Genomic DNA, 21,562 nt, shown 5'->3' with positions numbered 1-21,562 from the left:
CAGCAGTAAATAAACATGTGACTCAGAATTGAACAACCACAGCAAACAGACAAGGCAAGGGGATTTTATTTATATAGCACATTTAATTACAAGTAAACTTAAACAGCAACCAGTGGCATGCAGAAAAACATAAATAAATACAACAAAAAATGAGAAGAAGAAACTTCAAAAATAGTTCAAATTCAGCTCTTGTTTGTCTGAGTATTTATCTGGATTGCCTCCACCTGAGGAAAAGAACAAATTGAAAAGATTTGGAGTTGTTCAGATAATGGTGAGCCATCAGTGTGTTAAACTTTAAGGATTTTACCTTCTTCCACGGCTCGCTGCAGAACCTCCAGAAGGATGGATGACAAAGACAATCCCAGTCCATCGCTGCTCTGGTTGTGAGTTACTGCAGAGACGCAAAGGCATTTGAAAAGGAAACAACCAAGAAAGAAAGAAAATACAAACATATACAGTTTACATACTGCTAGAATACATTTAAAAACATTTGTTTAGAAAAAGACATCAAACTGATGTTATGCAAGTTTCTAGGTACCACTATAACAAATTATGCTTAATAAGTGAATATAACTAATGGCTTTATATAAGCCATTAATTAGAGCAAATGTTAGTAGCCAGGTAGTGAAATATTTCTCTTTTTCGGACTGTCATTAATAGTCAAATTCTCAAATCATGTCAATTAAAGAAAAAAAATCAGTAATAAACCATCAATTCTGCAGTAAAACATGAATAAAATCATCTCTACAGGGTCTGATTTCATTCAAATAACCCAACGTTAAGCCAAAGGTTTATCTTCAATTAAAAATGTCACTAAGTCATTAATGTTTTTTACAATAATCTGCAGTTGCAAAGTTAATAAATAGTTAAAAAATGATAATTATGGTCCAGATGGTCTGCAGCTAAAACCCAGAATTTGTTCCCTATAATGGTTGTATCTCATTTCAAAAGCATCTGTAACTCATTTAACAACCATTGAGAAAGTCCTTAATTACAGCGTATAACCCTTTTTTAAAGAGTCACTTATTAGAAAGTGCTACAAGCTTTTAAGAGCCAAAAATAATTCTACATCCGACATTTCTTTCCTTTTGATTTATTTTATACCATCACAGCACTCACCTAAATCCTCTCTACTGGTGCGCTCCAACACTGAACGATGTCTCTCTGCAAAAGATCAACATTCAACACTGATTTCTCTCCATCAGACAACACAGCTCAAAACTAACTCTACAGGTTTATGTTTCTACTTAATTTATTCTTACGTGCTCCTTTTAGGTATAAGATGGCCTGAGGAGTCCAGTTTCTCCGCTGAAAAGTGATGATGACAGTTATATTTATTCATTTATTTATTTAAATTCAGCTTGAATATGAAATAGACGACTTCCACCCACCTGTGGTGCACTCCAACACTGAGCAACCAATGTCACCACAAGCAATGTGACTATTAGAGACATTGTTGAACTCTGTAATGACATTTAGTTTTATTAAAAATAACATTAAAAGGACTAATATTAATAACAGAACCACCCCCACTGTTTAATAACACAGTATAACAGAGTTGCAGGTATGAGGACATTTTAAATGTATTAATATACAGTATTTTATCAACAATTATTATAACTTCTCCTATGAAGACATATTTATGTCTTCGGTTGTATTTTACTTTTGTGTCATTCAGTGTTTATACAAGAACATCCACTTACAGTGGCCCACAGGAAGAGTTATAATTGTTGACAAATATATTAATAAAGTCTTATTTCTGCTTTCAGCTACATTACAGTGTTTCATAAACTGATCATTAAATGTTTATAAACTGCTTTTAAATATTAAATAACAGACTCAAGTAAATTTTTTTATCTTTTTACTTCTCAAATATTTTAAGGACAATTAAATAATATTGTGAACACTGACAAAACACAAAAACAACAACAAGAATAATAAAATAATAGCTTACCGTTAATTATATTCGTAGTGTATTTTTGTTTATTTAAGGGTGCTGGTAGGTCTCCTGCAGGCTGCAGCTTGTGTTTTAAATCTATGATGGTTCTTCCTCTGTCACCACCTCATTCAACAGCGTCAGTGATGATGTGACAGGTAGCTTAATTACGTCTCACGTAATACTTCAACTGACAGAGTGACAGGTGTTGTTAACAGCGTCACTGCTCATTAATCAGAGAAACATGACAGAGATTGAAACTTTTATGAGCAGCAGTTCGTTCACAGGGTCACTGCGTGATGACGACACTGCTGAGATTTTATGAATGAAGCTGATGTGATGACAGCGTGTCAGTGAGTATGTGGATGAAGACACCTGCAGGAGGCCGGAGGCAGGGCTGGAGCGCAGGGGGGGGCTTCTTGGGCTCTAGCCCCTAATGTTTCAGTCTTTGAAGAAAAACTTCAGCTTTGTGTTTTTTCTCTGACTGGAATCAGTGGAGCAAAAGTTCTGTTACTGGGGAAATATCATCGTCTATCCACCCTAACATTGTCATGGAGGGTTGTTGACTTGTGTGTTAGTTGTGTCACCTCAGGGAGCTAACTAGCTAGATTACTAGCTTATGGACTCGGGACATAACAAATATAAACATAAACATCTACTATAGCATTGTTTAACTAAAATAGTTAAAGATTAGTAATGCTGTTTACACCAAACTCCGACCATACATCTGTTATGTAACTTTAAATTTATAACACCAGACTATTTTTGCCTCTTTTTAGGTGGCAGGAGTAAAACTTTAAATCAACATTAGTTCTGGTTTCAGAATAATGAGGACAGCTCAACCACCTTTGACAAGTCCAAGACCAGGATGAGTCGAGACCAAGTCAAGACCAATACAAAAAGAAACCTTTTGCCGTTGCCAGGGAGAGGAGTTTTGGCAGCCAGGCATACGATTGCAAGAGACAGTGATTTACCACCTCATAACCATGGTTACCAATCGTCAATACCAGTTCTAGATGGATTTTGAATTAAACTAATACTTGTTTTCTGAAGAAGGGCACTTACTTTATTGATGGTTTTGTTTTGAAAGAAGTTACTTCAAATAAAAAAAACAACAACATATTACTGGACTCGGTCGAGATCAACGGCCAAGTCCGAGTATAAATACCAACGAGTCCGAGACAATAGAAGAAGCGTCTCGAGTACTACAGCACTGCTTGAATTCAGGGTATTAATACTGTCATTAATTATCCTCTATCTTCTCAGCAACAAATATAAAACACATTTATAAAAGACACACTTTATTTCAAGTATGCACTTACAAAAGTTACAGTAAAACATCTCCACAACAAACCTCTTAAACTTTCTCCACAACAGTTCAGGTTCCTTTGCCCAAGTAACATTTAGCTCAACATTATTACATTTTAATGTACAAAATTCCAGTAACACTTCATCAAGGAAGTCAAATAAAAAGCTCTCAGTGACTGTTCAGGCACACAATCTGAAGGAGGGGATGCTGCGAGGAGCTCCGGACTCTCCGCTGAGTTAATCCATAAATGGTCCATAAATATCAGACTGGAATGATACAAAATGGGAGACCCGCTTCCAGCTTTTAAAATAAAATAAAAATCTCTTGGTTGACGTCATCCAAGTGTCGGTCAGATACAAAAACATCATCATATCAGTCAAACGTCCACAGATACACTGTTGTGTCTTTTGTGAAGAAAAAATGGTTTGGATTCACAGTTCTGGAGTGGCAATGACCAAAATATACAGTCACTATTAGAAACTATGATAAATACTGAACCTCTCCTCTGACACAGAAACAGCCCACTGTTATACCATATTGTTGCTCTCACCGATTTTATCCACCAGCTGTAAGAGAGTAAGAGAACAAACCAGAGTTATTTATAAGCTGCAAACTGATTTAGATCAAAACATTCAATGCAAATTAAGTTTAAAGTGCAGAGGAAGAACAGAAGGTTTTTTCTTTGTCCAAAAGTTCATTTAAATCCAAAATATTTAACCTGAGGACCTAAGTGAATATTAAATTGAGAACAAGGGGTCCAACAGTCAAACGTTATATATATAATATATATAATAAAACACGATGATACGATAGTCAAAAAGTCCCTTTACTGTAAAACTAAATAATCTTTTGTGATGAATTATCCATCTCAAGTTTCTCCAATAATCTGAAGGATTGTTCAATCTGCCGTTCACTGATCGGCATGAAATACTTACTGTACTGATCCCTGGTAAGCTGAGCAAAGACCCGAGCACAGGAACTCGCCTGATGAAGCCTATGGCCACCGGGAAGAATCCTCTGTTGAAGAGAGAAAACGAGGTTAGACCAAAAAGAATCAGATTATTTCAGGATAGCGGCGACAGTGAGATTTAGTTCTGTCTGCCCGAGCTGACCTGAATAAGAGGAAGAACCCGTAGATCTCCAGAACGACTCCGATGATTGGCCAGCCGATGAGAACCACAAGCACTCCTCCCAGGAAGAAACTGGTGGCTTTTACTTTGTGCCTCTGGAAGAAGAATCTGAAAGTTCGCTCCAGGCCGATGACGAAGGACAGGCCTGAGACGAACAGGATCTGCACAGAGAGCAAAGACACAGGATACGATCGCAGGTGTTAGACAGATGTTTGACTGTCACACGCTGTGGTAACGGTTTTATTGATCCACTCACATTTCCAATGGCGAGGAGAGCTTTATCAAAAAACAGCATCATCCCAAAGAAGAGGAAAAACACGCCGAACCCCGTCAGCCCCATCCCAATTTCTGTAGAAGAAACACAACAGTTATTATTACAGACAAGTGGGAACATCACATGACTTAAACCACTGATAAGAAACTGAGAAGCTGCAGACAATAACAGGGTAAAAACAAAATCAATGAAAGAATAAAGAGTGGGTTCAAACATATGGATTACAGAATGAGGAGAGTCAGCAGTGTTTCTTCAAATCAATGTGAATTTAAAAAAACTATATAAAATAAAACCACGCCATTAAAGTATCTTTAATATTCAGTATATGTGTGGGACTATTTATTATTCTTTAATACATCTGGCTGCATCAGCTCATTGTGTACAATGATCGCTGAATCTTTGACACAGTAAATTTACAGGATTACACATATTCCTGTGTAATTATTGAATCAATAAACAATTTCAAAGATCTTTACTGACTCCTAACAACAGGATTATTTCTATATTCTCAACAAACAGCTTAATTGAACTCCAATTAATTATTAGTTATAGTCATTTAATGCTAAATCAAACCAAGTGAATTACATCACTTCCTCTGTAACACTCGACGATGACGACCTGTTTAGATCATTGATAGAATATGATAATCGATGAAAACATGGTAAAATAAACACACACACACACACACACACACACACACACACACACACACACACACACACACACACACACACACACACAGTGGAGTGACGTAACGACGCTCTCAGCCAATAGGCGTAGAGCTGCCGACCTCACACGTTCAGTTAAACCGGGTTAAAACACAACAAAGACGAAGAACCGCGGAGGAAGAGGAGCTGCTCTTACTCTGTGAATCCGTGAGTGAAATCATTGTGGCGGCAGCTGCACACTTTATCCGCTCGTACGCAGCTGTAACGACTCAGAGCTGCTGCTCTTTGCTGAGGTGATCACTGAAGAGGAGCAGCAGCGATGAAGGCGAAGCTAGCGGTTTGTTACGCCACGTCTTCCGGAGGCCACGCGAGCACGTAACAAAGATCGTCTACGTGTGCAGATGTTCTTCTTCTTCTTCTTCTTCTTCTTCTTGTTACTATCATTATTATTATTATTATTATTATTATTAATATTATTATTTGTGTGCAGATGTTCTTCTTCTTCTTCTTCTTGTTACTATCATTATTATTATTATTATTATTATTTTTTATTATTGTTATTATTTGTGGGCAGATGTTCTTCTTCTTGTTGTTATTATTATTATTATTATTATTTTGTTATTATTTGTGTGCAGATGTTCTTCTTCTTGTTATTATTATTATCATTATTATTATTTTGTTATTATTTGTGTGCAGATGTTCTTCTTCTTGTTATTATTATTAATATATTATTTTGTTATTATTTGTGTGCAGATGTTCTTCTTCTTGTTATTATTATTATCATTATTATTATTTTGTTATTATTTGTGTGCAGATGTTCTTGTTCTTGTTGTTATTATCATTATTATTATTATTAATATTATTCTTTGTGTGCAGATCTTATTATTATTCAGGATACTTTTATACTTAAGTACATTGAAGAATATGTTTGAATTAATTTCACTGTGCATTGTACTATGTATAATTGTGCATATGACAAATAAAACCTCTTATCTTAATTCAGTACTTTTATTTTGTAATATTGTCTAAGATCTGATCACTTCTTCCATCACTGGTCTTTACTGATTTCCCATTAAATGCCGGCGCTGCACTGCTGACCAATCTATCAGACCACGAAATGTCACATTAAATTTACTCACATTCCAGTGTAATCATTTTATGAGCAGATTGGCTGGAGGCAGCAAACAAAATCATGCATATGAGATTGTCTAGAGATCTAAAGGTAAAAAAAAAAAGTAGATTAAACAACCTTGTATGCCTTTATGATATAGCGTAATACAATCTCTCCCCACCATCTATAATTAAGAATTTGTAATTAAAATATCTCAGTAAATTTACTCAGTAACTACTGCTGAGTAAAACCTGAAACCTTTTCAAATGTGGACTGATATTAAAAAAAAGAGCCTGTTAACTTCTTGGAAAAGACTTCTGATCCTCTTAAAGACCAAAAGTATGAATTAATGTGAGTATTTTAATGTGGGACAGCAACTGCGACATGCTCACAACAAGAGGTGTAGTCCGTAGAGGGCAGTGTGTCTCTATTTTACTGCTCTACCTGTTTCTGTGTGCTTTCTGGTCCCCAGAGAATCGATCAGAGTGAAAGCTCTTCGTGTTTGTAAAAGACACAACTGATCTGCGCATGCTCGTTCAAACATGTCTGCGCGTCACGGCTGCGCAGTAACTGCGCCGTTAGCTTAGCACATTTAAGCTAAACGTGTTCGGTTTTATTTTAACATATTTAATTAATAATTACTCCTACTTATTGTTGACCAGGCAGTATTTTTATTTGTTATATTGCCTTAAATACAGAGAAGGTTAAGGACGCTGCGTACCTTGTGTCAGGAAATGAACTACAACTCCCACAAGCCCTTGCGACACGGAAGCGTTGCCGTCTCCGATTCAGACGTGTTCAACTGAAACAGGAGTTTGTGAGGAAGCAGGAGACCTTCTGTGAAACAAAAACCCGCCGCTTGTTTTGCAGATATGCGCCGATCAGAAATGAAGTGACACGTTTAGCAGAGAGTTTTTGTTCAGCAGTGGATCAACATGGGGACAGTCTTTGCCATTATTCTTGTGTTTGTCGGATGCTGTAGCAATGTGGTGTCTCTGGAGCTGCTCGTAAGGTCAGTGACAAACTTAGGTTGTTCATGAACTCATGTCGACTTTACTTTACTAAAGCTTAATGTTGTGTTCACATCCCACTGCACGAGTGTTTGTTACTGGGTCCAAACACAGAGTGTGGTCAGTGTGGAGAGAGATTACATGAGCAGATTGTCAGGGGGGCAATGTTAATGTTCAGGTATATATTATATATATATATATATATGTTAATAAGTAGCCTTTTCTTATTTATTTACTTGTGTTTTACACTGTTCATGAACAGTCAGGACACCACTGTGGTACTTTCATGAAATAGAGAACTTAATCCACCTCAAAGCTGATTATTGTGGCCAAAATACATACAAATCATAATAATAATAATAATAATAATCCATTTTATTTATAGAGAGCTTCTCAAGGTACTCACAGACACTTAAAGTGATATACATATGTTAAAGTAATAGACAGCACACTAAAAATAGATCTCTCTGCCTCCATCTCTCTCTCGCTTTCTCTCTCTCTCTCTCTCTCTCTCTCTCTCTCTATACATATATATATATATACATGTATAGATATATATATATATATATATACATGTATATATATATACATGTATAGATATATATGTACACACACATATATACATATACATATATATGTATGTAGATGGACCAGTAAAGTCTTGGATGTGTTTTGGGAGATAGTAAAATAAATATATATATATAGACTAAATATTCAATACGCTGTAAGCAATCAATACATTAAATAAAATAAGTTAAAGTGGGGAAAAAATTTAAATAAAGGGATTCTCAAAGTACAAATGATGGTGCAACACAAAGTGGGTTTAAACTTTAAAATAGATAAAACAAAGCAGCTAAACTTAAGACACAATTAAATTAATAACAATACAAAACTATTCAAATTATCCCAGATAATTCAAACAGAATAAAGTTAAACAATGTGTCAAACAAGAACAGATGACAACTAATAATATAATAATAATAATAATAACAACAACAGTACAGATAAATGTAGTTCTCAACCGTCCATCAGAAGGTCTGAATATAACTGTATGTTTTAAAAGGTTTAGTCTGTGGATAATGTAATAAAAGTTACCAGCAATGAATAAACAGTATCACTATATATCACGTGAGGACACGTTCTGGACTGTTTCTTCTCCTCTGCCATTACTCCTTTCAGGCAGCGTAGACGCAGGAGTTTAACGCCATTGTTTTACAATCCGTCAGAAAAACATGTCGGCACTGACAAAAAGAAAACCGATAAACTCAGGCGATGATGATTCTGATGGAACGATTCCCGTCTCTGTTGTCCAAACGTTCTGTGACTGGAATAAGCAGTTCAATACATTTTCAGAAATCATCCCAAGAGAAAACTGAGACTATAATAGGAAATATACCACACAGTGAGAGGCGATTAATAAATATAAACATGGTATTTTACTTGTTAAACCTCTTTATCTTTACTTCATAAACTGTTAAATCTGGACTTCTTGCCTGATTTCCGTCTCGTCTCTTGTTTCGTTCCTCAGACAGTTTCCAGGATGTGGCAACATAGTGACCTTCGCTCAGTTTCTATTCATCGCATTAGAAGGTTTCATCTTTGAAACTAACTTTGGGCAGAAGAAACCAGCAATCCCTATAAGGTAAAATAATAAATAAAAGATCCACTCAGCTGATGAGGTTTGAACTTCCTGCTGCAGGAAAGATGTCGACCGGATGCTGAAACAAACCTGTCGTGTCTCTTTTTGTCCAGGAACTATGTGATCATGGTGACCATGTTCTTCACAGTCAGCGTGATCAACAACTACGCTCTCAACTTCAACATCGCCATGCCGTTACACATGATCTTCAGATCAGTAAGTCACTGTCACATAACCCCTCCACCCGTCACCTCCACCACCTCTGATCTCCATGTTTGACCCACTGTCTGTTTCTTTGCTCAGGGGTCCCTAATCGCCAACATGATCCTGGGAATAATCATCCTGAAGAAAAGGTATACCTGCTTCCTCTGACAACAGCAGTTCACCTCAGATCACAGAACATTAAAATGTGGTTTGATTGCAGTTATTAATGTTTCGCCTTCTCACTCTGCAGGTATTCAGCAAGTAAATATCTGTCTATAGCTTTAATTTCAGCTGGTATCTTCATCTGCACCATCATGTCTGCCAGACAAGTGGTGAGTCCTCTGCAGAACAGCAACATAATGCCATATTACAATGTTTTTATTTACTTTATGTTTTTTCTTCGTGTCTTTTGTGTCGTGTGTGTTGTTCCATGCAAGAAGTCCATCAATCCAAGACAATTTTCTCTCTTGAAATAATGTTTTATGCATCTTGTCGTTGTGTTTCTGCAGAACGTGGCCAATGAGGGATCAGAGGAACAAGGATTGTATGCTTTCATGCACTGGCTTATAGGTGAGTTCTTGGGGACAAAATCATTTCATTTAGCATTTTACATATTTTTTGATTAATAATTTAATCTTTTTGTTGTTTATTAAAGAAACACAAGGCGCTGCATTTTGAGTTAGAAATGACCATCAAATCACCACACGTCCAGAATCAGATAGAAACAGACAGAGAAGAAATAGATTTTCAGCCGTTCGTAACCAAACTAAGTTGTTTTTCGTTGTAGTTTTTGAACAGATTTAGACTTATTTTTATACTTTTAGATCCACATACGACAGTTTTGACACAATGCATCAAATTATTTCTTTATTTTTGTTGCAAGCTTAACTCAGCGCTTTTGCACTTCACTCATTAATTCCCATTTTCCCTGCTGCAACCAAAACCCAGACCATGCCACCGTAGTTTCTCCTTTGCGCTTGGAATTTTTTAAGTTTGGAAGCTTCTCTTTCTATTATTATTATTATGGCTACACTAGAGTCAACACTAACTTTTTCTTGTTGTTGTGTCCTTTCAGGTATCTGCATGTTGACCTTTGCTCTGCTGATGTCTGCGAGGATGGGCATTTTCCAGGAAACGCTGTACAAGCAGTACGGAAAACACTCCAAAGAGGCCCTCTTCTATAATGTGAGTCTTCTTTCTGCTCCGACATGCAGGACACGCTCCAAAAGATTCACATGTCTTTAGGGAATTTTAAACTTCATTTGAGTAAATTAGACTCTGTTTGTCTCTTTTCTGTCTCTGCAGCACTGCCTACCTCTGCCGGGCTTCCTGCTCCTCTCCACAGACATCTACAGGCACTGCGTCTACTTCAGTCAAAGCAGTGAGTTCATTCAGGAAATGTTGTGCATGAAAACATTTTACATTTTGTGTCTTTACTCACTGATATAAATAAATATCTTGTTGTTTCTCAGCTCCTGTAGTTATTCCTGAGGTTGGACTGACTGTGCCAATAATGTGGATCTACCTGCTGGTCAACGTCATCACACAGTATCCTGTCAAAGAAAGTTTATCTCAGTGGCTTTTATTCATTTATCTACTGTAACCGTTATCTTTTGTCACATTCCTCTAATCTGTGCAGTATAGTTCCGCTTCTTTGGGCATTTAAAATAATCCCATTTTGGTTGAACTGTTCTCAACATACACAGCAGACAAATCCAACCTGTAGAGCAAGTTACACTGCTTCAGTTTAAGGAGTCACAATTAGGTCTGGCTATCAAACATACATACCATTTTTTGAGTTTGGTCGAGTATCAAATGTCGGTATTGAAAGCTCGATCAGATTCTTAAGTGCAGCAAACATCAGCGATGTCATTAAGGCTAATACATTGAAAGGTTAAACAGAGTTAAATATAGCATGCATGTTTTGGTAAAAGTAAAAATAACACTGATTTATAATAGGAAACCTCAATCTAAGGAATATACTCTTGATATGCTGTAATAAGGTACTGAAAACATGCTGCTTTGATACCGTTACTGAAACTCAGGAGAGGTAATAAAAGTACACACATTCACATACAAAGTATTAGTACACATACTTACTAGTATAAAAGTAAAAGGAATGTTATTTCTATCAGCTGTTTCTGTATAAAGTTAACTGATTCTGCAAATAGGGTCACGTCTTCCTCTCTTCGTTTCATCTTGTTAAGTCGTTTCTTTCTCTTTTTTACCTTGTTTTTGTTGTTTTGCCATGTTATGTGTCTGTCTGTCATTTGTGATACGCACTGGTCTTGATGTTGAGAAGGCGTGCAATGATGCAGAAAATAATAATAATCGATAATTCCCCTCAAATGCATTAAACACTCAAGAAACAAGCCTGTTTTTTAACTTTAAGGAGGAGAAAGAACAGATATTTGTGTAAAAGTAAAAAGTTGTCAGGGAAATAAATACTGGAGGAAGGTACAGATACCTGAAAAAAACAACTTCTGAAGTACAGTAACAAAGTATTTGTACTAAGTTTAGTTTAAATTGCTGTGTTTTTATTTCTCACACTCTAGTTACAGACTTTAACCAGTGTTTTCAGATATGTGTGCATCCGCGGCGTGTTCATTCTGACCACAGAGTGCGCCTCGCTGACGGTCACTCTGGTGGTGACCCTGAGAAAGTTCATCAGCCTCATCTTCTCCATCCTTTACTTCCAAAACCCCTTCACCACCTGGCACTGGGTGGGCACAGCCGTCGTCTTCCTGGGCACTCTGCTGTACACGGAGGTGTGGAGCAGCGTGCGGGCCGCTCTGCGTGGACCCGCCGTCAAGGAGAAGAAGGCGGAGTGAAGAAGAAGAAGAAGAAGAAGAAGAAGAGACTGATGATTGAATAGAAAAACAGCCACTGTGTTGGACTTGGAGATGGTTTTTGGTCGTCAGTCCTGTAGAGATTTTATACTCTTATGGAATTGTGTTTTCATACTTGATGTAGTAAACTCCTCTCACACACACAGACAAGTTTAAAAGATGAAGCTGCTGATATTCTACATTTTCATTATTGTCAATAAATGCCAGGAACAGAACAAAGAGATCAACAATGTGTTAGTATCTAAAACTCAAATATCATATTTTTTAAAAAGGTCAAACATTTTCCTAAAACGGCTAAACTGTAGTTTTTAGGAATTGTTCCTCAAACAGGAGCAAATAGTGCATTTGTACTTGGACTAATCTACATCTACAGCAGCAGCAGGACGTGTAGGATCGACTCAAACTAAACCGCAGGGCCCCTGTTCATTGCAGGAAGGGAACATGTGGACCATTTATGTGTTTTTAATTGTTTTTGGCACATGAGGAATGAGATAAATTAGGATTTAGCTGCTTGTTGTGGATAAATTGATGGATTTGTTGAGAATAAAGATAGAAAATCTAGGATATCACCAGCCTTTAGTACCTCATTAGCATTCTCAGATGCAAAAATTACGGTGCAGCTGTCTTTTGTGTAATGTTTGAATATTTATTTTCTAAAGAGCTAATTTACTTAATATTAACTTTGATGATGTAGTAGCTGTAATTTGTTTTCTCATAGATTGTCTCAGGTGTATTTGAGCAGTGTTTACAGGAAACATTACATTGTACAGTAAAATAAATCTTTACACTCCCTGCCCATTGAAATTAAACACAACCTGGCTACAAATACAGATTGTAGAGTCTCTGTAGGTCTGAAGTAGTTGATCATAACAAAAAAAAGAGCATGTTTAAATAAGTATATTGGATTTTACACATTTTCTAGTTCAGGGGACACAATGTTCCCTCACGTTTCATTGCCTTTAAGGCCAGTGGACCAATCCAGAGAGGCGTTGTTCAGCTGCATCCAATAGCAGCTCCTCTTGGTCGCACTTCGGTGGGAAGGGCACATTGTTGCAGCTGCTGCGAGTTGATTTCAATGAGCAACACAATCCACGTTGTGGATTAAATATCTCCAGTAAACACAGATTGTAGTGTGCAGCTGCGGGTGTGGATGGGAGGAAACAGCCCGAGTCACTTCTCCCATGAGGATGGGGGAGGCGGAGGAGTAACTTTTGTGAAGGGCATTCGGGTGAGTGAGAGAACAGGGAGAGTTTGCATGAATTTGATCTGGGAGAAAGTATTCAGTCAGGGGTTTTTAAGTGCACGCAGTGGCTGCAGAGTGCATGGGTGTTCATTTTCCATCTGCAGCCCTGTGAGCTCTGTAATCCATAATTCTGTGATCGGTATAACTAACTATTGATCTCGCCCCCCATGTTTGTTGTGACTGTACAAAGTCAGTGGCAGCTCTGGAAAGAAAATGGTCGGTTGTCAAGATGGACCAAAAATATTATTCTTAAAAATAATCAATTATATCATCAACATAACTGCAGTAAATCCTTAAAGAGACATACAATTAAACAACATTATAAAATATTATTATTAAAGGATATTTTATATATAAATAAGTCTATGAAACAACTCTTTAAACCACTGGTGGAGAAACACTAAGTACATTTACTCAAGTACTGTACAGTTTTCAGGTACTTGTACTTTTTTGTTCTTTCATGCTGCATTTCAGAGGAAAATATTGTACTTTTTTCTCAACAACATTAATTTGAGAGTTTAAGTTAGTAGTTTGCTGATTGAAATTATTAATACAAAAATATAAACCAACTAATTAATTATGGTGTGCATTGTTATAAATGAAACTACCCAGCAGTATAAAATAATTAAAATTAGCTCTTTATCAGCTGGAAAATGTATGTGATTTACACATGATTGCATCAATTATTATAATCCAGTAATATTTTACTACTTTTTGTACTTTAAGTATATTTTGATGCAAACATAATTCAAACAGAGTCAAATAATTAAGAGATTAACCCATTTTTAATTTCATTTTTAAACAAACCAAATAAGTACCCACAAAAATAAACAAAGGAGGGAATGACAGATAATGTGCTGTTGGTGCTCCTAACTTACAAGTAGAAACTAAGCTGGACAAACATGACCTTCTCATGACCTTTTACCCCCTAAAATATAAATAACCAAAATGAGATCAACTGCTGGTGCTTCTGAGGCCAGAAAAAGAGAAAGAGACCAGATCCATTTAAAGAAAAACACATTAGAATTGGAAGAAATGCTGATTATTCAGTTATTGAACAGACAGATACTTTAAATACTTTCAACAACTCAATGAAGAATATAAATTACTTGCACAGGATCATTACACATTTGTTCCAGTTAGACAGCTCCTCAGACATCATGTTCAGATTACACATTAAAGGAACTTTCTAATGCAGAACAAGAAAAGATGAAGAAAATACTTAAAGAGATTCTATAGGGAATTAAGATGAGGATAGTAAAACAAAATAAAGGTGAGAACTGGCATTAAACACAATGATTTTTGAAAATTAATGAGATGAAACTTGCTTGTCTGGTCATAAACTAACAAATCGCCCAAATTAGAGAGTTTGACTGAAAGGTCAGAAACAGGTATTTCAGTCGTAATGGCTAAATATCTAAAATCTTATGGATGAAGTTGCAGAGGTTGTGGCCTCCAAAGAGACCTCATATATGCACATATACTCCGGTGCTATCTAAATGTGCAGGGGTACTAGCAGGATGTTAAAAAAGAAATAGAATTAACCTTGAATACAAACTTAATCTTTAACCCAAAGTTATTCATCTTAAGCATTTCCTCTGGAATCAAATGTCAAATATACTTATAAAGACCTCACTTTTAATAGTCAAAAGTTTACAATCCTATGGTTGCCGCCACCACCCCCAAACATAAAACAATGGCAAAAAACAGGAAATGAGTTGTTTTATTATAGAGAGGTTCACAGCAGAGATGTATGGCACAATTAAATGAAATGCTAGTTATGCCCAGCAGATGGAGTTACATAACAATAAGTTTGTCTCTTCTTTCTGTTGTCAGCTGTCAGACAAAGTCATCAACCGGATGAGACAGCCGTCAAAGGTCGTCTCTCCTCAGCTCTCACAGAATGGAAATCTTCCTCCTCCACCTAAAACACAAACACCCACCCCAGTTCCCGCCCCATCTGTTGAACACCTAATACCTCTTCTGACTCCTCCTCCATTCATCCCCCCGCCGGGAGCCCCGTCTACACCTCCGTCAGTGGAACCTGCTCCTCCTGTAAAGCTTGTCCCTCCCCCTCCTGTAAAGTTTCACTCCCTTCCTCCTGCCTCTGTGGAGCCTGCAGCCCCACCTCCACCTGAGGAGCTAAAAACTTCCCCTCTAACCGACCCTGTTGTCTCAACCCCTCCACCTCCTCCTCAGGAAGCTCTATCCACACCTCCATCAGTGGAATCTCTTCCTCCTATAAGTTTTCCCACCCTTCCTTCTGCATCTGTGGAGCCCCCAGCCCCGCCTCCACCTCCAACCGACCCTGTTGTCTCAGCCCCTTCTTCTCTTCCATCTCCTCCTCAGGAAGCCCTATCCACACCTCCATTAGTGGAATCTCTTCCTCCTGTAAGTTTACTCTCCCTCCCTCCTCCCTCTGTGGAGCCTGCAGCCCCACCTCCACCTCCAACCGACCCTGTTGTCTCACCTCCACCACCTCCTCCTCCTCAGGAAACCCCATCAACACCTCCATCAGTGGAAGTTCTTCCTCCTGTAGATTTTCTCTCCCTTCCTCTTGCATCTGTGGAGCCTCCAGCCCTGCCTCCACCTCCAACCGACCCTGTGGTCTTAGGTCCTCCTCCTCCTCCTCCATCTACAGTAGAAGCACTTGTGGAGCCTGAACTTTCTCCTCCTCCCCCCCCTCCTCCTGCTGTAGTGGAGCCCGTAGTCCTACCGCCTGTTGAATCCTTCATCCCACCTCATGTAGAGCCAGAAACCCTGTCTACACTGCTGATAGCAGAACACGTCGCCAAACCTGTTGTCCTACCTCCACCTGTGGAGTCCACAGCAGCTGTAGCTCCTCCTGAACCACTAGCTTCGTCTCTGCCCCCTGAACTTGTGCAACCAACCCCTCCAACTACTATTGGACCTGCTGCTCTTGCTCCCTCTGTGGAACCTCTTGAACCTCTCGTCCTGTTGCCACCAGTGGAAACAGTCTCACCTCCACCCACAACTGAATCGACACCAGTTGAACCAATAACCCCACCCAATCCTGTTGATTCAGCTCCAGTTGAAGCTGTAGCTTTGCCTCCGCAAGTGGAGACGACTCTTGTTGAGCCTGTCGTCACGCCCGCTGCAGTTGAAGAAGTGCCTCCAGTCGTGGCTCTGGTCGTGGCTCCAGCTGTGGATTCACCGACTCCATGCGAACTGGTTCCACCTCCACCCCCTCCAGAGCCCGTGGCAGCACCCTCTCCTGCTCCAGAGCTCACTTTTGAAGAGCCCTCCCCGCCCTGTCACTGTGAGGAACTGGCCGTTGTACCCACTGATGCACCTGTAGATGAACCCCTTGCAGAGCCTCGAGCACCACCTCCACTGGATCCAGCTCCACCTGCTGAGGAGCCCACCACCACCCTGTCTCTGCCCCCAGTTGCTGAAGATGAAGTGCTTGCTGTCACCTCAGTGCCTCCACCTGTAGCAGGTGAGCTGATCACAAAGATGTGGATGTTTTATGGTTTATAGCAACTGTTTGAAATGAATCAACTAAATTTCTTGTGCTATTTATTTATTTTTTTTTCACTAATTGTGTGTGTTTGCTGCAGCTTTGCCCGTTTCTCCTGAAGTGCTGGAGGAAGAGATGAGGCAGAAGATCAAAGAGGAGATGCAGAAAAGTCTGGAGGAGGAGATCAACCAGAAGAGGCAGGAACTGCAGCGACAGTAAGGGCAAATTACTGTGAAACTTATATCTCATCATTTTGTGTTCTGACTTTGTCTGAGATAAAATAAAGATGTAGAAAGAACTGTAGATGCTTTTCAACCTGGAGAAAAAGTGTGCACCCAAGATGCTCAGTTTACATAGCACAGGTTAAATGAGTAGTTGATTGACTGACAGTGATTGAAGGCAAACTAAAGCAGAAAAATCTTTACATTTGAGAAGCTGGAACCAGCTTTTTTTTTTTTTTTTTTTTTTTTTGTCAATTTTGCTTGAAAAATAACATCAAGATGGCTGTTGCAGACATTCAATTCAATCAATGAATCGACTAAGCACTGATTCAAATTAAATACATGTTATGTGTGTGTGCACCTGTGAAGGCTGGAGGAGATGAGGGCTCAGGCTCGAGCAGAGGCCAAAGCAGCAGCTCAGGCTCAGGTGGAGGAGCAGGTGAAGAAGACACTGGAGGCGGAGAAGACAGCGTACATGGAGAACCTAACGGACTCCATCATGAAGGAGCGAATGAAGACGGAGGATCAGAGGCTCATGGTGCAGCTTTATGTAAGCACAAGTGAACATGATGTATGATCTGTATATGTGTGAGGATCTCTTGTAAATGTCAAGTTCCTTCCTCCTCTTAATGTCTTTCTATTTCTTGCCCTCTTGTCTTGTTTCAGTGGATGGAGCTGAAGGTAAGATGAGAGAATTTATACACGCATGACTCACTTTTTCACTTTCACTCTGCTCTAACCACATTTAAAACAGCTGCTGCACATCTGTGTTTTTCTGCTTTGAAATTATATGACAATGTTTTTTTTGTCTCATCAAATAAAGAGTCTACAAAATATTAAGCAATAAAATGTATTGCTGGCATGAATGTACTGGTTCTAGAGGTTTAATAATGCCATTATAAACATTTTGTCCTACAGGCTCATCAACTGGAGCAGAAGGAGAAAGCTTTAAAGAAACAAGATGCTCTCTACAAGGAACATGTCGCAAAACTTGAAACAAAGGTGAACGATACTTCCTCAGTTGAAGGTCCAGTGTGTAACGTTGAGGAGCATCTATTGGCCGAAATGGAAGGTTAGGTTAGGTTAGGTATAATTACCTGAATGTAGGAATTGTTATGTTTTTGTAACCTTGTTACCACTAAAGGACTCAACAACTAGACTAAACAAACTCGCAGAAGTACAGTACAATCAGATATAAATGTTGTTTAAGCCAACAGGTAATTTGTCTTAAGAACAGTCATCAGAGAAGGATGAAAAATTAGCTTTTGACAGCTCGTTTGTACGATGCAGTTGTGATATTTGACCTTGATGGTAACGTGTGGTGTTTTTACCACTTTGACAGTGTACCCAGTTTTACAAAGTGACTGCTGAGAGCTTCCAGAAGGGCAAAGAGGAGACTCACAACCGTTTTGCGTAAGTTCAGACTTACTGTGTTTGTATGGATGCAACAATTATCTGCTAACTTGCATTCGTCAGTAATGTGGTCTTAATGATACAGAAACATTTGACCCTTTTCTGTGATTAGTAAGGTTACAGAGTGCACTGAGGGGTGGTACAAGCCAACAAAAGGATGTTTAATAAAGGGATAGTTGGCTAGTTTGAAAGTAAAACTAATTTGGCCTTTAATAATAACTGATGTTTTTTTTCTCTATGTGCTCTCAGGCGTTTCGATATCCAGCCAGTTTGTGGTGACTTGCAGAGCCAGATTTTAAAATGCTACAAGGAGAACACAGGAAAGACTTTGTCTTGCTCGAGTATCGCCTCGGCCTACATGCAGTGTGTGGACAACGCCAAGAAGGTAACAACTATCTATCTATATATATATATATATATATATTTATATTTATTTTTACTCTTTGGAACATGATCGCCCACTGTCACTCTTCTCTACCCAGCACTAACATTTTAACCCATTTCTCCTCTCCTTCCATAAAGAATAAATTAAGCACTGGAGGTTAATATGGAGCGTTTGATGACATCTGACAGCCTTACTGTTGACAGAAAACTACAAACACACAAGTTACAGGAAATACAAGAGAATCAACTCCAACCTTTACAGTCACCTGGGAGAAGTGCCATATAGGCCAGCTAGGCCTGTAGTCTGGCCTGGTACTGGTGTCACAAACAATAACGGCTTGGTGTTTAGCGTAGGTGCCATGTTTTCAACCTCTCTGGTTCTTGGGATCATCTTTAAACCAACTGTGCCACAACAATAAGAGATGGATCAACACAACAAAAGAGCAGAAGATTTAAGTTTGTCATTACTGGTTTTTAGTTTGGCAGCGGTGTGAAATCAAGTAAGGTATCTGTAAGAGAAATGTATACTGAATGAGATTCTGGTAAATCATTATGTATGTGTGCCTTTTAGTTATGAAAGCTAATTATCAGATTGCAGATGCATGGAAGAATCGTTTAATGAGTGTGAAGAAACCTGTACATGTTAAGGCTATTGAACTGTACATAAATTATTTCAGGGGTTATTTCGGGTGCATGAAAATAATTAAATCAGTCTCAATAAACTTTGTTGTTGGACTACATGATGGCTTTTTATGTTTTTGTGGTTCGACAAAAATATTGGCAGGTGGTTGCTTCCCTCTGGTGGATGTAAATTGTCCTCTGATACTTTTGATTTGTTTTTGTGATTTGTCCCAGCTGTTTAACATTAGCATACATCCTGTGTTGTTTATACTGGGAGGTGGAGTCATTCACTGTGCAGGACTCTCACTGAGTGGGAGTTTTTATGAGAATTTCAAAGACGTCTTCATGTCATTGACGTCCTGCGGAAATCCTCCATAAATTCATCGTCCACCACCATGTATGAGATTAGAGCTCGCTCAGACTCTCAGCAGCCGAAGATTAAAAGTCCTCTTCAGTATAATGTCTCCAACATAAATAATTATTTCAAATAATCATGTCTTCAGCTGTTTACAGCAGCTTTAAGAAAGACCAACTATAAAGCAGTTTATACAAACTAGTGAAGATCAGGGCCTGTATTTAAGTGGAAGATCAAGGTAAAAATAAACTCCTTGCAAACGTGAGAATAAAACCTATTCATCACATTCCTTAAAACTCAAAATCTTTTCTAGATTTAAAAAATCTCCAGAGGTCTAGGAAGTTGCTTAAGTCCCAGATGGCTGCAGCAAAGGAGTGATTGTACATAATGTCATTAGTCATGATAAGTAATAGTAGGCTCACTACAATTTGCATTTTATTTTAAAGTCTGCTGGAGTGTTGCAAGACTTCCCTTTTTGCATTCATCAGTCGCGCAAAACAGAATATGGTAAATGGACCTGTACTTGTATAGCGCCTATTCCGACCACTCAAAGCGCTTTTACACTACGTGCCACATTCACCCTTTCACACACATTCACACAGTGATGGCAAAGTCCATCTAACAGAAACTAACATTCATACACATTCACACACCAATGCACAGTATCTTGCTCAAGGATACTTCGACATGTGGCACCAGGAGCCAGGGGTCAAACCCACAACCTTCTGATTAAGGAATGACCCGCTCTGCCTCTGAGCCACAGCTTTTCTGTCTGCACTTGGTACTAAATTCTCTATTATATGATTTTCTTTCTATCAGCAGCCATTTCAGTCAGTTTACTATTATCAAATCCCATTTATTAATCCCCATTTATATATAATATATATATTAGGTAGAATTTAGGAATTACATGGATATAACACAATAATTAAGAATATGACAGATGTACGGTAAGCTAAAGAATTTGTGTTTGTTAGTTTTTATTTTTCAGGGACATTTTAAAGTCGCAGTTTGACATACACTGACACATATAATATAAAATTTTGTTAATATATAACGTAAGTATGTTGATTGTTTTGTATACTAACTGTAAAATAAATTTATGAATACAAATAATATATCCTTGATACAATATGTTCAGTAGTTGCCACATTTGCTCTAGGTAGCAATAAGTCGGCTCATAAATGTGTCTTACACTTTGAGAAACAATATATGATAAATACAGGTCCAGACACCCAACAGCAACGTCACCAGTAGAGGGCAACCAACCAGCTACTACAGGCTGCCACTGGTAACTGTTCCTTCCACATCTGACATTTACTCCGTAGTACGACATTCCCTTTGTTGGAGTCACTTATTCATCATTCCTCAAACAGCTGGATGAATCAGTCACCTTTCATTTCCCTATAAATAAGAGTCTCATCAGCGGCAATACAAAAATAGGAATGTAGATAAGTATTGGAAACAGAAATTAACTGAAAGTATCAAAACATACTCATTATGATTGTTATATATTAGCATTATTATTGGATGCCTTGTAATGATGCATTAACATGTTAGCAGCGCTTATTGGAATCTATTTCTTATTTTATAAATTAATCAGGTTTTATATGTAAAACCTTAATTAAAACTGTAAAACAGCATGAAATGCTGCAGTAAACAGTAAACAAAAGTACTGTTTGTAGCACTTTTACCTTACTGCCAAGAACTTTTT

General features: G+C 38.2%; 4 protein-coding genes across 5 annotated transcripts; 2 read left to right on the top strand and 2 right to left on the bottom strand.

Annotated features, from left to right (window-relative positions):
* Positions 1 to 107: 107 nt before the first annotated feature.
* Positions 108 to 2,021, bottom strand: LOC127353220 (spexin prohormone 1-like). Its single transcript, XM_051382295.1, has 6 exons — positions 1,955 to 2,021; positions 1,392 to 1,463; positions 1,263 to 1,308; positions 1,120 to 1,164; positions 308 to 391; positions 108 to 224 (listed from the first exon to the last, which is right to left on the bottom strand). The coding sequence occupies exons 2-6, from the start codon at positions 1,452 to 1,454 to the stop codon at positions 166 to 168; spliced, it is 297 nt and encodes a 98-aa protein (XP_051238255.1). The 5' UTR covers positions 1,455 to 1,463; positions 1,955 to 2,021; the 3' UTR covers positions 108 to 165.
* A 1,199-nt stretch (positions 2,022 to 3,220) lies between these two features.
* Positions 3,221 to 5,678, bottom strand: golt1bb (golgi transport 1Bb). The gene is made up of 5 exons (XM_051382828.1): positions 5,514 to 5,678; positions 4,632 to 4,723; positions 4,358 to 4,536; positions 4,181 to 4,262; positions 3,221 to 3,811 (listed from the first exon to the last, which is right to left on the bottom strand). Exons 1-5 carry the CDS (start codon positions 5,536 to 5,538, stop codon positions 3,773 to 3,775), a joined length of 417 nt encoding a protein of 138 aa, XP_051238788.1. The 5' UTR covers positions 5,539 to 5,678; the 3' UTR covers positions 3,221 to 3,772.
* A 1,516-nt stretch (positions 5,679 to 7,194) lies between these two features.
* Positions 7,195 to 12,956, top strand: slc35b4 (solute carrier family 35 member B4). Its single transcript, XM_051382044.1, has 10 exons — positions 7,195 to 7,440; positions 8,967 to 9,080; positions 9,191 to 9,293; positions 9,381 to 9,430; positions 9,532 to 9,613; positions 9,791 to 9,851; positions 10,357 to 10,466; positions 10,587 to 10,662; positions 10,754 to 10,829; positions 11,863 to 12,956. Exons 1-10 carry the CDS (start codon positions 7,364 to 7,366, stop codon positions 12,110 to 12,112), a joined length of 999 nt encoding a protein of 332 aa, XP_051238004.1. The 5' UTR covers positions 7,195 to 7,363; the 3' UTR covers positions 12,113 to 12,956.
* Positions 12,957 to 13,144: 188 nt separating this feature from the next.
* LOC127353070 (uncharacterized) lies at positions 13,145 to 19,612 on the top strand. 2 transcript variants are annotated; one of them, XM_051382042.1, is made up of 9 exons: positions 13,145 to 13,358; positions 15,210 to 16,833; positions 16,955 to 17,069; positions 17,445 to 17,625; positions 17,742 to 17,756; positions 17,994 to 18,077; positions 18,418 to 18,488; positions 18,738 to 18,873; positions 19,011 to 19,612. In XM_051382042.1, the coding sequence occupies exons 1-9, from the start codon at positions 13,281 to 13,283 to the stop codon at positions 19,032 to 19,034; spliced, it is 2,328 nt and encodes a 775-aa protein (XP_051238002.1). In that variant the 5' UTR covers positions 13,145 to 13,280; the 3' UTR covers positions 19,035 to 19,612. The 2 variants fall into 2 exon arrangements, with proteins under 2 accessions (XP_051238002.1, XP_051238003.1); XM_051382043.1 differs by lacking the exon at positions 17,742 to 17,756.
* The last annotated feature ends 1,950 nt before the right edge of the window (positions 19,613 to 21,562 follow it).

Source organism: Dicentrarchus labrax, unplaced genomic scaffold (assembly GCF_905237075.1).
Source record: "Dicentrarchus labrax unplaced genomic scaffold, dlabrax2021, whole genome shotgun sequence".
Taxonomy (NCBI): Eukaryota; Metazoa; Chordata; class Actinopteri; family Moronidae; genus Dicentrarchus; species Dicentrarchus labrax.
Note: the sequence above shows the minus strand (reverse complement) of the source record. Positions and strands in the feature narration are given on the sequence as shown.

Coding starts and splice junctions, on each gene's coding strand:
- LOC127353220 (XM_051382295.1), bottom strand. CDS start 1,454: ATGTCTCTAATAGTCACATTGCTTGTGGTGACATTGGTTGCTCAGTGT. Junction 1,309..1,391: donor AGTGTTGGAGTGCACCACAG/GTGGGTGGAAGT, acceptor ATCACTTTTCAG/CGGAGAAACTGGACTCCTCA. Junction 225..307: donor GCAGCGAGCCGTGGAAGAAG/GTAAAATCCTTA, acceptor TCTTTTCCTCAG/GTGGAGGCAATCCAGATAAA.
- LOC127353070 (XM_051382042.1), top strand. CDS start 13,281: ATGGGAGGAAACAGCCCGAGTCACTTCTCCCATGAGGATGGGGGAGGC. Junction 13,359..15,209: donor CTTTTGTGAAGGGCATTCGG/GTGAGTGAGAGA, acceptor TTCTGTTGTCAG/CTGTCAGACAAAGTCATCAA. Junction 18,078..18,417: donor TCGCAAAACTTGAAACAAAG/GTGAACGATACT, acceptor CCACTTTGACAG/TGTACCCAGTTTTACAAAGT.
- slc35b4 (XM_051382044.1), top strand. CDS start 7,364: ATGGGGACAGTCTTTGCCATTATTCTTGTGTTTGTCGGATGCTGTAGC. Junction 7,441..8,966: donor TCTCTGGAGCTGCTCGTAAG/GTCAGTGACAAA, acceptor TTCGTTCCTCAG/ACAGTTTCCAGGATGTGGCA. Junction 9,294..9,380: donor TACACATGATCTTCAGATCA/GTAAGTCACTGT, acceptor TTCTTTGCTCAG/GGGTCCCTAATCGCCAACAT.
- golt1bb (XM_051382828.1), bottom strand. CDS start 5,538: ATGATTTCACTCACGGATTCACAGA. Junction 4,263..4,357: donor GGGTTCTTCCTCTTATTCAG/GTCAGCTCGGGC, acceptor TCTCTTCAACAG/AGGATTCTTCCCGGTGGCCA. Junction 3,812..4,180: donor GCTTACCAGGGATCAGTACA/GTAAGTATTTCA, acceptor ACTCTCTTACAG/CTGGTGGATAAAATCGGTGA.